The 14,101-nt window shown below is 39.5% G+C and overlaps 1 protein-coding gene across 1 annotated transcript; it reads left to right on the top strand.

Moving 5' to 3' along the window:
• The first annotated feature begins 5,291 nt into the window (after positions 1–5,291).
• On the top strand, positions 5,292–13,458 carry LOC121905439 (metalloreductase STEAP4-like). Its single transcript, XM_042423660.1, has 9 exons — positions 5,292–5,513; positions 5,609–5,716; positions 6,463–6,533; positions 7,015–7,099; positions 9,951–10,229; positions 10,321–10,415; positions 10,518–10,671; positions 10,798–10,968; positions 13,195–13,458. Exons 1-9 carry the CDS (start codon positions 5,292–5,294, stop codon positions 13,456–13,458), a joined length of 1,449 nt encoding a protein of 482 aa, XP_042279594.1.
• The last annotated feature ends 643 nt before the right edge of the window (positions 13,459–14,101 follow it).

Here is a 14,101-nt window from a genome sequence, read left to right as displayed (position 1 = left end):
CAAATAAAAGTTTTGGTATATCCCCACTAAAGATTTATTCCTGGAAGTATGGAGAGGGCTTCAAAACAACATTTAGAACATCAAGTATAATGAAATTTACAGAAAATATAACTGAATAGATACTTAAAGAGAATAAATGATGTAGAGAGCAAAATATTTAGACATATTTACAAAAGTTCCCTTTATGTCTGAGAGTAGGATTGTGTTAGGCAGACTGGGACTCAGGACCTAAAAATTATAGTAAAATTAAAGTGGTCATAGTAACCAGATAAAGGACAGAGGGGTAGACAGCTAGACTGACATGACAGTAAAGGCCTCAATTAAACTTTGTTACCATGCTGCAGATCTAACAGGCATGCTGGCACATGATTATTTTTCACCAATCACGGGTCTATCTGAGTAGCCTCATTTGGACATTGTATCCCAGAGGGCAGTTTGAATGAGAACAAATGCCATCCTCCCTTGTTAGCGGAATTTTTCCCCTTGTTAACTATAGATTTGGTGCAAAAATGTACATAGAAACAACAATTTACCTAATCACCATTAATCACCACACTGCTCATTAAATTTGTGCAAATTACAAGCTGCCTAGCCCTCTCTCCTCTTCCCTCGCTTCTCTTCCCGCTGTAAAAAGCACAGTGAAATTGCACCTCTGATGAGTATGAGGTTTTCATCCTTATAGAATTAGACTTCTGTGTCAGCTTTTTCCTACCTTGTCAGCTCTTTCACTTGACTGGAGGTATGGCTGAGGAGATGAGGCGAAAAATTCTTTAGGCCCATTTCAGCCTTATAATGGGCTGCCGATTTCCCTGCAGCCACGAAGGAGGAGCTGCGTGGATGCATGCTATTTGCAGACCACAGCTGTTTGTCAAAGATATGATTATATAGAATGACACAGATACATCAGAGATTTTAATCTCAACTCTCTCAGCATGGCAACTGAAATGGCTCTGTTCAGTTTCATCCATCTTGGATCATACAAAGAGTGACGTGAGGTGGAATGGGGAAGGGAGAAGTTAGACGAGTCAAAAAGATTATCAAAGCTTGCTTTCCAAGGAGAGGATAAGACAATTCCATGCAAGCATTGTCTTTGTGGAGATATTTTCAAAGCATCACAGTCCCCTCTGTTGTTGAAAAGGCTGAATTCTGAAATAAGCAAGGCCACATAAGCGATGTGTGTCGGACGAAAGAGGAAAATCTCTAAATCTGCAGTTTCATGCAGCTCCTCCCCGCCTCTGATTTCTGCCGCTTGGCTTGCCAGATAAGATTCTGAACTTCAAACATGCAGTCAATGCTCATCCTGTTAAAGCAGAGATAGAGGATGAGGCTTTCTGAGTTGGGAGATGTTTCTATATGGTATGTAGGCCTGCGGAGGAGATGCTGATAATGTAATATTCAGTATAAACTCACACAGATACAGTTTCTTACACGTACACAATGACACACACAGAAACTCACACAGACATGCCAATGCCACTTTCAGAGATGCATGAGCACATACTATACACAAGCATGTGAACTCTGCCTCTATATATTCCATCAGCCCTGCATACCGCAGCAATTTCATCAAAGACAGACATGTGCAGAAATAGGTTACACTTTCATCCAAATTGTTTCTGATTCTCCTTAAACCTATTCTAAGTGTTTCATAATGAACATCCCAAGCGTGTCTGTCTGGAAAGCTGGTAATGGAATATTTATAGAATATTTCTGGGAATACTTGTGGGAAACTCTGGTTTTAACAAGCGTCTTTGTTCTACTGAGGCACAATTTCTGCTTTCCTAAGTTGCATCTCTCCTTCTGTCTCTCCTAGTCTCTCTGTGATTCTTTCTCTGTTTCTGACTTTGTGTCTCATTGTATATACAGTATTTCTCCTCCTGCCTCCCTACCTTTCTCTCTGTCTCACTGTTTTTCAACAACCTCAAAAGCTCAGTCAGAACCTCAATCTGAACCTCATACCTAATGCATTACAGTAGTAACCATCATATAACAGTAATCCCCCAGAACTCATCTCTCCTGCAGGCTATTCTTTGTCCATTGTAGCAGCATGGAACTACATACAATATGCACACCGTACCTCAGAACTGACATTAACAACTGTGCCTCATATCATTGTGTGTGCTGGCTGACAGCTGGAAACAGCTGGAAACTCCCAAATAATTCCCCTCAGGAACTGAGCCACAGCAGTGCATGTTGTGCAGTGTTGTCAGTGAAAGTTGCAAATGAGAGCTCTTCATTTTTGTCTGTTAAGCTGGCAAAAATCAATGTTTAATGTTCATTCAATTGCGTGCATGTTCATAATGCGCTGCAGGCTGATCCAACACAACACTGACAAAACTTGTGCTCAGTTTTCTCACATGAGCTGTAAGCTGTGGCTCCACCCTGACATTTATAAAATAGCAGTTCAGCATGTGTTTGATTTAAACATGTCCCAGAGCACATCATTGTTAAATGTCGCAAGATGTTTTCTGATAATACTCACATGGTTTAAAATCCTCTCTGGACTTCTTAGGGAAACCCTCAAGGATCAGGTCTTGAGGAACCCATTAGACATGTATGTGTGTGTGTGTATTTGCTGTGCTACATTTGAAGACAGTTTTTGGACCGCACCTGCTGATTAGGGACAGATTGTCAAATATGTTTGGTTAGTTCATGTTATGGCTACATTTAGGGCTTCACATGTATTTTGAATAGTTTTTAATTGTTATAGTTTTGAAAGGCATTCAATTAATATATAGTTTTTATTGTTACTGGTGGAGTACACCTTTGCCGCATGCAATTTTGTATCCACACACAAGGGATTCACAGGAAATGATGAATGCACAGACTGGATGTTATGCGGAAGACAAAAGCCGGTGTCAGAAGACACTATTGACCATCTTATGTAGTCTTTTTTTAAACATTGTGATGGGATGAATCTTCTCAGCCCACAGTTTGTTTAGGTGCACTGCAAAAAGATACACAAGTTGCTTTTCTTCTGTTGTATTTATAGCAGAGTTCCTGCCCTTAATGCATGTTTGCTGTCCCCAGTGGTTGATACGTGTGTCACTGCATGTCAGTCTGGAACCTGCATTATTAAAACATACTTGTTGTAACCACTGGTAACCACAGGTGTTGCCAAATCAACCAGACTCCTTTCGATTTCAGTTGTCAATTTCAGTGCAAGTGATGGGGGACAAAATCCATAAAAATAATTCCAATGTTCAGCAAAAGCTTATATAAGGATTCAGCTGTCTGAGTTGGACAAATCGAGCGGGTATCTTCCAAAGTTTCAGTCTTTTTGCTACTATCCTCCCACTACAGCTTGACAAGGGAACACTGTCCAGGGAAAAAAACAAGAAGAAATCTGGCACTGAGAAGACATTGGACTCCAATTTGATTTGACCAACTCAAAATGCAGAGGCTTTGGTTGAACTTCAGAATGTTTTTTACACAGAATAAGGACTGTGAAAGTTATCCCTCGTCACTTCCATTGGATTCACTTTAGAAATTGATGTCTATGTGGCCACTGTGGACAAGAGGAATAATTACAATGACCAATATTGCTTTCAATGTAAATATGGGCATGTCTTTATTATTTCAATACAGACTTCATATCAACCTATCCTATGTGTGGAGTGGAGGAAGATTGATAACCTTAGGAGCAAAGAGACATCCTTTCAGTTGACATTGTTCTTTTAGACGGACAGACAGACAGACATAAATAAAGACACAGAACAAGGTCTTTGATGACAACATCACAGCAAACTTCAGTAAATTACTCAGTGAATTCAATAGTTGTTCATTTAGAGAAAGATTGGCAAAAAGAGGTGGCACAACACAAGGGACTGAGAGAAAGCAGGAGGAAGAGAGGAAATTACAGAAAAAACAGAGAAAGTGAGGGAGACACTAGAGGAGAGTGGCGATGTAAAGAGAGAAAGAGAGAACGTGAGTTTTAGACAGAGAGAGAGAAAAGAGGAGACGAAAAGAGAGATGTCCCTGAGGCAGAGCTAGTAAATGAGTCATCGGAGTCTATCTGCTATCAGGTCTATTCTAACAGCGCTACAAGTGAATGGATGCCTTAAAGGTTAGGCATAAAATGATTTCTCATTTTGCTGCGATATCCCCCCAGGTAGACATTAATGCTTTAGTTACGGACTTGACTGTAAAAGCTCCTGAGGTAATGTACTGCTTGTCTGCCATAAATATCGCTGGGTATGTATATGCACATTGTGATTTCAATGAGGCTGCTTTTATGGTGAGAAGTGTATTTTTGTGCAAATAGTCAGTAAAGTTGATGTGATGCAATGTGTCATTTCTACAGCCAAGTAGTCACCCTGTCTGCAGAGCCAACTCCCCAGGTGCTGTGGATCACAGCTGAGACTCTATTCAACTCTGATCGTCTGACCCATTTCAATGCACACAGACACACACAGACACACACACACACACACACACACACACACACACACACACACACACACCAACAAATGCCTTGCATTCATACAAAGTAAAGCAGCCACACACAGAACACTTACATATGTGCCAAGCTTCATTTCTGCTCTGTTGAGTCTGTTCGTGTCACAACTTTGCAGATGTTTTAGACATGGGGACATGAACACTAAATTTGCACAAATTCTCTCCCCAGTCGTTTGGTTGGAACAGTGGGTTTTGAAATGATAATGAATCTGTGGGCCAGGATCTCCCACATGGCACCATGTCTAGTGTGGAAACAGAAGAAATAGAATAAGGCAGCCCTGGAAAGCAGCAACATAAGATTTTTTTTTTTTTTCTGTCAAATGTGAAAGTCAAATTCTGGCTGAACTAGAGATTGCCTTTAAAGCAGTCTGTGTTTCTAAGAAGTGATAAAATGTTACAAAATGTGAATCTGAGGTTAACGTTACAGTCGCAGAGCATACACGGTTCCCCATACCACTGAGTTACAGTTCAAAGTCCTGCTCTAATCAATCTCTGGAGAGCACATGCAAAATAACTCTAACATTGTTGGGTGGAGTGATGACTCACAAACACACAATCCTACTGTATGTATAATGCATGCTCACACACTCCTACACATGTGATTACAGGTGTTGATTACCGGTGTAATAAACAAATGCACCTCACGTCTCTTTCTCACACACAAACACACACTTTTTTTTTTTTTTTTTTACAGCTGGAATAAACAAGTTAGAAATCACATGTTGCTGTGCCACACTCCAAGACAAAGAGGGAGGGGAAGTGTAGAGGTCAGATTCCATAGCAATATAACCATAAAGCAGCGAACACTGACCATCCAAACTCAGTGTGTCAACATGACGATGGCATGTGGCATACCGGAGGAGATGAGGCCAGAGAGTGTGTCGCTGCATCCTCTGGGCACAGGAGCTGCCCCTGAGCAGCCAGAGCTGCTGTGTATCTTTGGGACGGGGGATTTAGGGCGTTCTCTGGGCCTGCGTCTGCTCCAGTCTGGCTACAGAGTGGTGTACGGCAGCCGCAGACCTCACAGCTGTGGCCCCTTGCCTCAGGGAGCTCAGGTACCACACATGGCATAAATATAGCTGCGTGTGTGATTATGCTGCGCTTGATGTTTCATGTGTTTTAATGTCCTTAATGTGTGCCTGTTGTGCAGGTGATGAGCCATGCAGCAGCAGCCCAGTCAGCCAGTCTGATCTTTATCTGTGTTCACAGAGAACACTATGAATTCCTGGAGACAATGGCACCTCATCTGGAGGAAAAGGTGAATGAAGGTTTGACGTTAGAATCTGTAATAAGGAGGTATACAAAAGAGTAATTGAGTAGTTACTAAGGCACAAGTCATAAACTATTCACTAACTTTTAACATTTATTTTGACCTTTACTTTAACAGGAAAACCTCACTGAGATTAAAAAAATCTTTGCAAGAGTATCCTGGACAGGCAGCAGATAATAATTAACAATTAGTAACTGAATATTAAAAGTAGCTCCTGATGCTGAATCAAGGAATATACTATAAATCACTTGGGATACAACTGCAAGATAATATGTCAACAAACCAGTATCTTTATTTAGCTCCTCCACATTTGCGAATCTACATTTTGTTCCCAATAAACTCTGAATTGAAAATGGACCTGTAAACAATAGTAGCCGTAGTAGTTGTAATAGTAATAGTAGTAGTAATTCCTCCCACTTTACTCTATTACACACAAAAATAATTAATTAATTAATTACAGGACAGTAACATCTTACTCTGTGAAGCATTACTTCTGACACTGTGCATAACCACTGTACATTTTTTTCCGGTTCTTAGTTGCTCTTAAAAAAAGAGGGTAATCAGCTGAGTTGTCTGTTCTGTTCACACCTTTATCACAGTTCCTGAATTACTGAACATTCTTTTTTATTCTAATGGAGATAAGAATGTGTAAGAGATAAGATTAGAGGTATGAAATTTAATTACTTTCCCCTTTTGTCTCATTGTCTCTGTCATTGCCGATGGGTTGATTACAGGTGTTGGTGGACCTCAGTAACAACCTGAAGAAAGGCATGTACCCAGAAGCCAATGCTGCCTACCTGCAGAGGTAACAGACTCCTGTAAAGCATGAAACCGTGGAAAAGAAATGAACAGTGTATCATTCATAAATATACTGCACATGTAAACTGTTTCCCTCCTCATAAAAGTTTTATTTTTGTAATAATCTTGAAAAAGGAAGCTAACTTTTCTCCAAACAAATCTTGCTTTATTGTCAACAATCATTTTGTAACAGTGGGCGCCAATTTTTTTTTTTCAAATGCCAGATGTCTTATCTGAGAGAATAACATATTTTTGGGAAAGTGTTCCTAAACACCACTTAGAGGATGAGACATCAAAACTCTCCACAGAATCCAAAAGAAATGAAAGAATTTGCAGGGTTGCAGCTCCCTTGGCAGGATGGCCTGCTGTGTGTCTATTCAGTTGAAGTGGAAACATTGATTCTCAACATTTTGAGACCCTTCCATTCCCATCTGTGTATTTGTAGACAGAAACAATAGCAACTAAAGTCCTTACTGTGTGTTCTGCAGACTGGTCCCTGGAGCTGCTGTGGTGAAAGGCCTTAACACGCTGTCTGCCTGGGCCCTGCAGAATGGACTTCTGGCAGGAAAACAGGTGAGAGAGGAGTGGAAATAAGGAATCAGTTAAGGGATGTCAGTAGGATCAAGGTGAAACAGAGCCAGGAAGCTTCCAAGCCTTAAGGAAGGCTTTGGTTTACTAGAGTAAAGATATAAAGAGAGAGCAGTAACAGGAGCGGAGATTATCAACTTGAGCTTTTCATGATGAGACATTCAATGTTTGACTTCAAACCAGGCAAAACTAACTGCTTTCATCACTTCCTTGAATAGTGGCACAATACAAAAGTCCTCTCAGACTTGTTAATATCAAGAGATGAACGCTTCACTGATACACCATGCAAAATTTAGGATAGGAATTGATTCTATTTGTGTTGGTGCAGATTATTGATTTTACCGTCTTACCATAACAATGTGAGAGAAAATGAGGACAGTGCTTGTATAAACACACAAACAAACAAACACACTTTATGATGTTACAAAGTCGAAAGACCAGTGTTTATTGCGGCCTCCGTTTCACAGCTACAAAGAGAAACACAAACATGCAGGAACCTCTGGAGACCAAACCTGAATCTGCCTCGAATCCTCTTCAACACAAACAACCCCCATACATACACATACACACACAGAAACACTCTCAAACATACTCGCAGATACCACTGCAGTGCTCTATTTTCTTTGAAAACAGGTAGCTGTGAGAAAACAAGAGTGGTGTGTTTGAATGTGTGTGTCTTTATCAGTGCATGTGTAAGTACAGTATATATTCACACACACATGCTTGTAAGTGTGTGCTATTCCCCGGCCGGCAATTTGATTAGATCCACAGCAAGGCTGTGGCTCTGTCACATTTACATTCAGATGGAGATTTAGTCTGTCGGCCGTTCCCTGCTGTTACTGGTGCAGTAATGTAGGGAGACATGGCTGGCTGCCCGGTCCACTTATACACACACCTGGGGGAAAACTGCTCAAATACTGACTCCACTATATGCCTGTCAAACTGCTCTCTCTCTCTTGCACTCTCTAGCTCTCTCTACTCTTTACGTGATTCAGTTTTTTTTTTCTCCCTTTACAAACAACTTAATCGTCTTATCACAGAGCTGTGAGTGTGGTAATAAGCTTCAGCATGGTGCGATATAGAAATGGGATTACATATTGAGCAGCATATGTATATATCGTTTGCATATGTCTTTACATAGTCATACACTTCCAGGGGCTTCATCTCAAAATTACTGAAACAGCACTGGGAAAACAACAAAACAAGTGTAATTCTGTAGACAGACACTGTAGGTGTACATGGTGCAGTCATATGCTAGATATTCCAAACAGGGCTGTTGAGTCATCTAACCATTTAAAAAAGTAAGTAAAAGAAGAGTAATTTAAAACAAAAGCTAATTAAAATGCAGCAAGAGGAAATATTTCTATTTTATTATTATTCTGAGGCATTTTTAAAAAAAGAGGCAACTGGTTGTGAAATTACTGACTGATTGTCTATATAATTGCAGATAAAGTAATTGCAGATATAGTAAGTAGCACTTGTACATGCTGAAATTGTTCTGACAGTGATTCTAACGTAACTAATATTGAAAGTATTAGGTCAAATGATATGTTATTAGGACCACTATTAATCATGATTAATTAGGGTACTGGTTACTATTAATATAGGACAAGTCTGGCAATATTTTCTATTCTATTCTAACAAATTGTAATTGCATGAATAACCAAAATCAACAATGAGCTTATCCCAGTAACAAGTATTGTCTATGTCGCTGGTAGGGATGTGCAGAGAGCCCAGTATTTGTATTTGTATCTGTATTTGTGGAGGCAGCAAAATTATTTGTATTTGTATTTGAATAAAAGTAGAAAGAGGCTTAAAAATCCTGTTTCTGTTTTCATTACGCTTTTAATTTTAGAAAATTAAGGTGTTAAAGTAAGTGTTCATGAATATACTGCCTTACACAGGAGATCCCCAAATGGGATCTTGAACTGGAGTCTCCCAGATCATAGATGAATATGCTGACTACTGAGCTAAAACTTTACTCATCGCCTCATTGCAGACAGACCTCTACCTATTTATACACCCATAACACAGAGACAGCACACTGCGTAAAATGTAGGGAAGAACTTCAAAGGCAATTATTGCTTTGTTCTTTTCATTTATTGCCTATTTTTTACAACCTAATGTTGTGGAAAGGAGAAAGGGAACAACAGGTTATGGAGAGTCCCTTGGGAGCATGCATGTGTCAGTAGCTCAGCTTTATCTCTGGCGAACGCCCCAAACTCCGGGATTGTATGAAACAAATATTTGTAAAAAACCCACTATTTGTGCTTTGCCAATTAACGTATTTGTATTCGGGCACACTCATATAGCTTATTCCTCTGTGCCAAAAACCTCCAATGTTGTCAAAAAATAATTTTAAAACACATCAGTGAGCCTCACTGTTGGACTTTCTGATATGTTGCTTCATTACGATGAACATGGGCACTGTATAGTAGTTTATTGTGAGTCAATCCCGCACGCACCATCCTGCTGCCTTAAATATTAAGTAGCACACCGCATCTGCAGCTGAAAGTAGTCCCCAACATATCAGCTATTTACTCCTTTTTCAGTAACATTTGCTAAAAAGCCTTTTTTACACTTTTTAAAAAATGAAAGTAAACATTTGTCTCCAGTTTTTAAGATTTGCATCTTCAGTAGGAACCAATGGGCCACATTGGGCCAGTGCCACAAACAGGCTTGGCAGGTCAAAAAGTATTGATGGACAGACTTTTGCTCTTTTCATGATGTTTGTTGATAAAAAATATATATATATAATATCACCAACCTTATTGGTTAAACCAACCATGTCCTATAGTGCAGCCTTTTAAAAATAACCCACACCTTCTTTCTCCAGGTGTACCTGTGTGGGAACAGTGCAGAGGCAAAGCGGGCAGTAGCAAAAATGGCCACCAAGCTGGGCCTCACTGTTCTGGACCGGGGGTCTCTGTCAGCAGCCAGAGAGCTGGAGGACTTCCCCCTGCAGCTGTTCCCAGAGTGGAGGCTGCCTCTTCGTGTGGCCGTCACCCTCACTGCCTTCTTCTTTTTCTATCTGCTCATTAGAGATGTCATCTATGCATATGTTGAACAGAGGAAAGACATCTCCTTCAGAATCATGGTGTCCCTGGCCAACAAGGTAAAAGTTCATCTGTCCTTGTTTAGTGTCCTGATTGGTGTTTTGTGTTCCCTTCAAAATGTGTGTTCTGTGTTTATTCTCCATCTTTCAGGTGTTTCCCATTGTGTCTCTCATCATGTTGTCTCTGTGTTACCTGCCTGGTGTTATTGCTGCCTTCCTGCAGCTCTACAGAGGAACTAAGTACAGGTCAGACATCTAAAAAAACAGGACAAACAAAAATCCCATCACTTGTGAAATTTGTTGTGAAAGGTCAATTAAGTCACATCTGACTTATGCATGCTTATCCAGACGCTTCCCTGATTGGCTGGACCGCTGGATGCTGTGCAGGAAGCAGATGGGTCTCGTTGCACTGGCGTTTGCTTTTCTCCATGCCATCTATACATTCATCATTTCTATTCGCTATGCTGTCAGGCACAAACTCATCTCGCTCGTAGTGGATGAGGTACGGCAGTCTGGTTCAAACCTCTTGCAGTGTATCTACAATCCTACACATAGAGGAATATGTTGCTATTACAAGTATGATATTCACCATAGTTACGGTCTATCCTCCTTTCTCTCTCTCTCTTAGATGAAGAACAATAAAACCACCCCGTTTTACTTTGATAATACAGAGGCATGGGGCACAGACTCGTTCTACGTGCTGGGAATCCTGGGCTTCTTTCTTTATGTCCTGCTAGGACTAACATCCCTACCCTCTGTGGGAGGCTCGCTTAGCTGGAGAGAGTTCAGCTTCATTCAGGTCAGAGCACAGTTGGAAATGTACAGTCCGTTATGTGCATGTGTGTATATGTGTGGGTGTGTGTGCTTCTGTTCACCTTTAGGCCTATAGATGTTATCAGTCATGTGCTTACTATCAGTGAAAATGTCTCTAAGGGCCTTTTTGATAATCTATGTTTACAGTCACCAAGTTTTCATCAGTTATTAAACTGTTGTAGAAGCAATATGTCACCGGCTCTCATCTCCCTGGAGCCTAGTTAACTAACTGCCTAACACAGGCACACAGAGTGAAAGCCTGGCTGACTTTAGCCCAGGATTTTAAATGTTAAGTTATTCATTAAATAGAATTATGATACCTGGTATAATCCCTAGCGAGAAGATTGTTAATACAGGTCACAGGTCTATTTGTGTAAAGGCCAGGTCCATAGGTAGAGCAGTAGGGAATGAGATTCAGAGATACACGTTTAGGTCAAGATAATCCTTATGATCTTATGAGAAATGTTGTGAAAGACTAAAATAACAGGTACCAATTTACATAAACTGTAGTTGTAATCATGGTTGTCAACAGAGGAATATGGATTTTTGAATATTCATGTTAATGCTCAAAGCAGAAGTATTTGCTCTGCTAACCTGGTTAAATAATCCTTCAATTCAATTAAATTCAAATCACTTTTTTTTTGTCCCCAAGAGGCGATTGCAGAGGCACCTAGAGTAGTACAATAAACAAGTAACACAATGCAGGACAAATTTAAAAAATACATGAAAAATAAGCTATACATATTATGATATTAATATAATAATAATGATAATGATAATTATGATGATGATAATAATAATAATAATAATAATAATAATAATAATAGTATAGTGCAGTATATAATATATAAATATAATATATAGGTGCACAGAGTGTGTGTGTGTGTGATGGGGGTGAGTGGGGGGGTTCAATGCATGAACCATAAATAAATAAATCCATGATTATCATCACAACTGCACCACATGAATATGAATGTCTCCTTATTGTGCTGTTTGCACTTATTGTAAGTTGCTGTGGATGAGAACATCAGCAGTCAAATGCTGTAATGTAAATGAAAGCACATTATCCAAGTAATTAACAATAACTGAGCCTCAAAGGCCAATGGTGCTACAAAAGCAATTATTCTGGTACGGCTGTGAAACAATTTGTATTTTTAGCTTATTGTAACACTTGAGGATTCCTCCAGCACAGAAAATATTAATCTTTAAATCTATCAGATAAATACCACAGAAAAGTTAACGAGAGAAATTTCTGTTCCTAAAGTCAGTTGTAGAATAGTTTCATTTTACTATTAACACCATTCATCCTTTGAAATAAATTGCTGACTTTCATTAAAGGGCACATATTATGCTTTTTGTGATTTTCTGTTATTTATATACTGTTATATATTATGTAGATATCTATGCTAATCATGATCAAAGTTCCAAAACTTGAAGTTAACATATGTAAAGATGTTCCCTGCAAGTCAAAAGACGTTTGCAACGTATTTTTTTAACTTGCCTATGAGCTGACATCAGCTTGCCACACCCACAAATAGCTGTCCATAGCCTTTGTTGTCAAGGTTGTTGCTAAGGTTTCTCTATGTGTAGTTTTCTTTGTCTACTCTTGTCCACACTATTTTGGATCGGATAGAGGCTCGAACATGTAGGGATGTATTTGAGAAGCTGACATCTAGGTTGACAGTTAAACTGGCCTGTTTCAGACAGACGCTGAACCGAGAAGCTGTATAAAGGATCAGTATAAGATAAATAAGGAGGTTTTTTTTAACTGTAAGAGCCCCAGATTAAAAATATAGAACTGGAAATGTGCATGATATGACCCCTTTAAATTCACTAAAGTATAGCATGTCAAGTACATCAAGTACTTCATTTACCAACAGTCCTTTACAGAGAGCTAGATTTTTATCATGCAAGATCTGTTATTTGTAAAAAAAATACAGTCTCAAGTAAAGCTATCATTTTGTATACTTATGAGCTTCAGAGGTGTTGGTAAGTGGATTATGTTGCATTTGGACATAGCCAGGCCAGCTGTTTCCCTGTTTCCAGTCTTTACGCTAAGCTTAGCTAACTGGCTGCTGGCTCCAGCTACATATTTAGTGTACAACCAAGAGAGTGGTAACAATTTTCTCATCTAACTATGGGCAAGAAAGCGAATAAGCTTATTTCCTAGCTGTATTTCTTAAATATTTATTTTGTGTTTCTTTTCTCTCAGTCTAAGCTGGGCCACCTGACGCTGCTCATATGCACGGCGCATGGCTACATTTACGGCTGGAACAAATTTCTCCGTCCCGCAACCTACAAATGGTACACTCCTCCAGGCTACATGCTTTGTCTGGTGCTGCCTTCAGTGGTGCTGGTGCTAAAGGTGCTTCTCCTCCTCCCCTGTGTGGACCGCACCCTCACCCGCATTCGACAGGGCTGGGAGAGGACCCAGCCGAGGGAGGAGATGGGTGATATCAAGGCCACCAACGTGTGAACTCTGACTCCCTGAAATCATCGGGGTTGTTAATTGAGCTCAGCGTGGTGGTTGTTGGTATTTGGGATGGTTTCATTCACTTGTTATCTAGACGAAAAAAAACTTAAAAACTCTGACTAAACATTATAAAAATACAGATTATCCTAAACTGAAAAATATCTGTAATGTGTGCATGGTCATAAAATATTTTAAAGGATTTTACAAAAAGATATTCTCTGAGATATCAATTTTCTAAAAAGTCTACTGTATTTTATGTTTTGAACAAACCTCTTCATTATCAGGTTGGTTTGTTGAATGAGTAATGGTTCAGAAAAAAATAGATCCAAAAATATTTTTTTCCATCCTCAGTTGGTGTATGATTGTATCCTTTGAGCAGTAAGCACTGCCTACTCTCAATTGTGCAATAGCCAAACAAAACAAGAAAAAAAGAGGAATAGTATATTTCAGCCAAATGGACAGTTCTCAGTGGATATAAATGTTTTGAATGTCTATTTCCTTTGAGCTTTGGGAAAAAAGATTTCATGTTTGTACTGTGTCTTTCTCACCAAATATAGTGAAAAATAGATTGATATCCCCTGCTGAAATCCATTGTTTTGATAAACATAGGCAATAGTTTCTGTTTTCCTCTCTCCTCTCCCTTCAA

The sequence above is a fragment of the Thunnus maccoyii genome, chromosome 10, assembly GCF_910596095.1.
Source record: "Thunnus maccoyii chromosome 10, fThuMac1.1, whole genome shotgun sequence".
Taxonomy (NCBI): domain Eukaryota; kingdom Metazoa; phylum Chordata; class Actinopteri; order Scombriformes; family Scombridae; genus Thunnus; species Thunnus maccoyii.
Note: the sequence above shows the minus strand (reverse complement) of the source record. Positions and strands in the feature narration are given on the sequence as shown.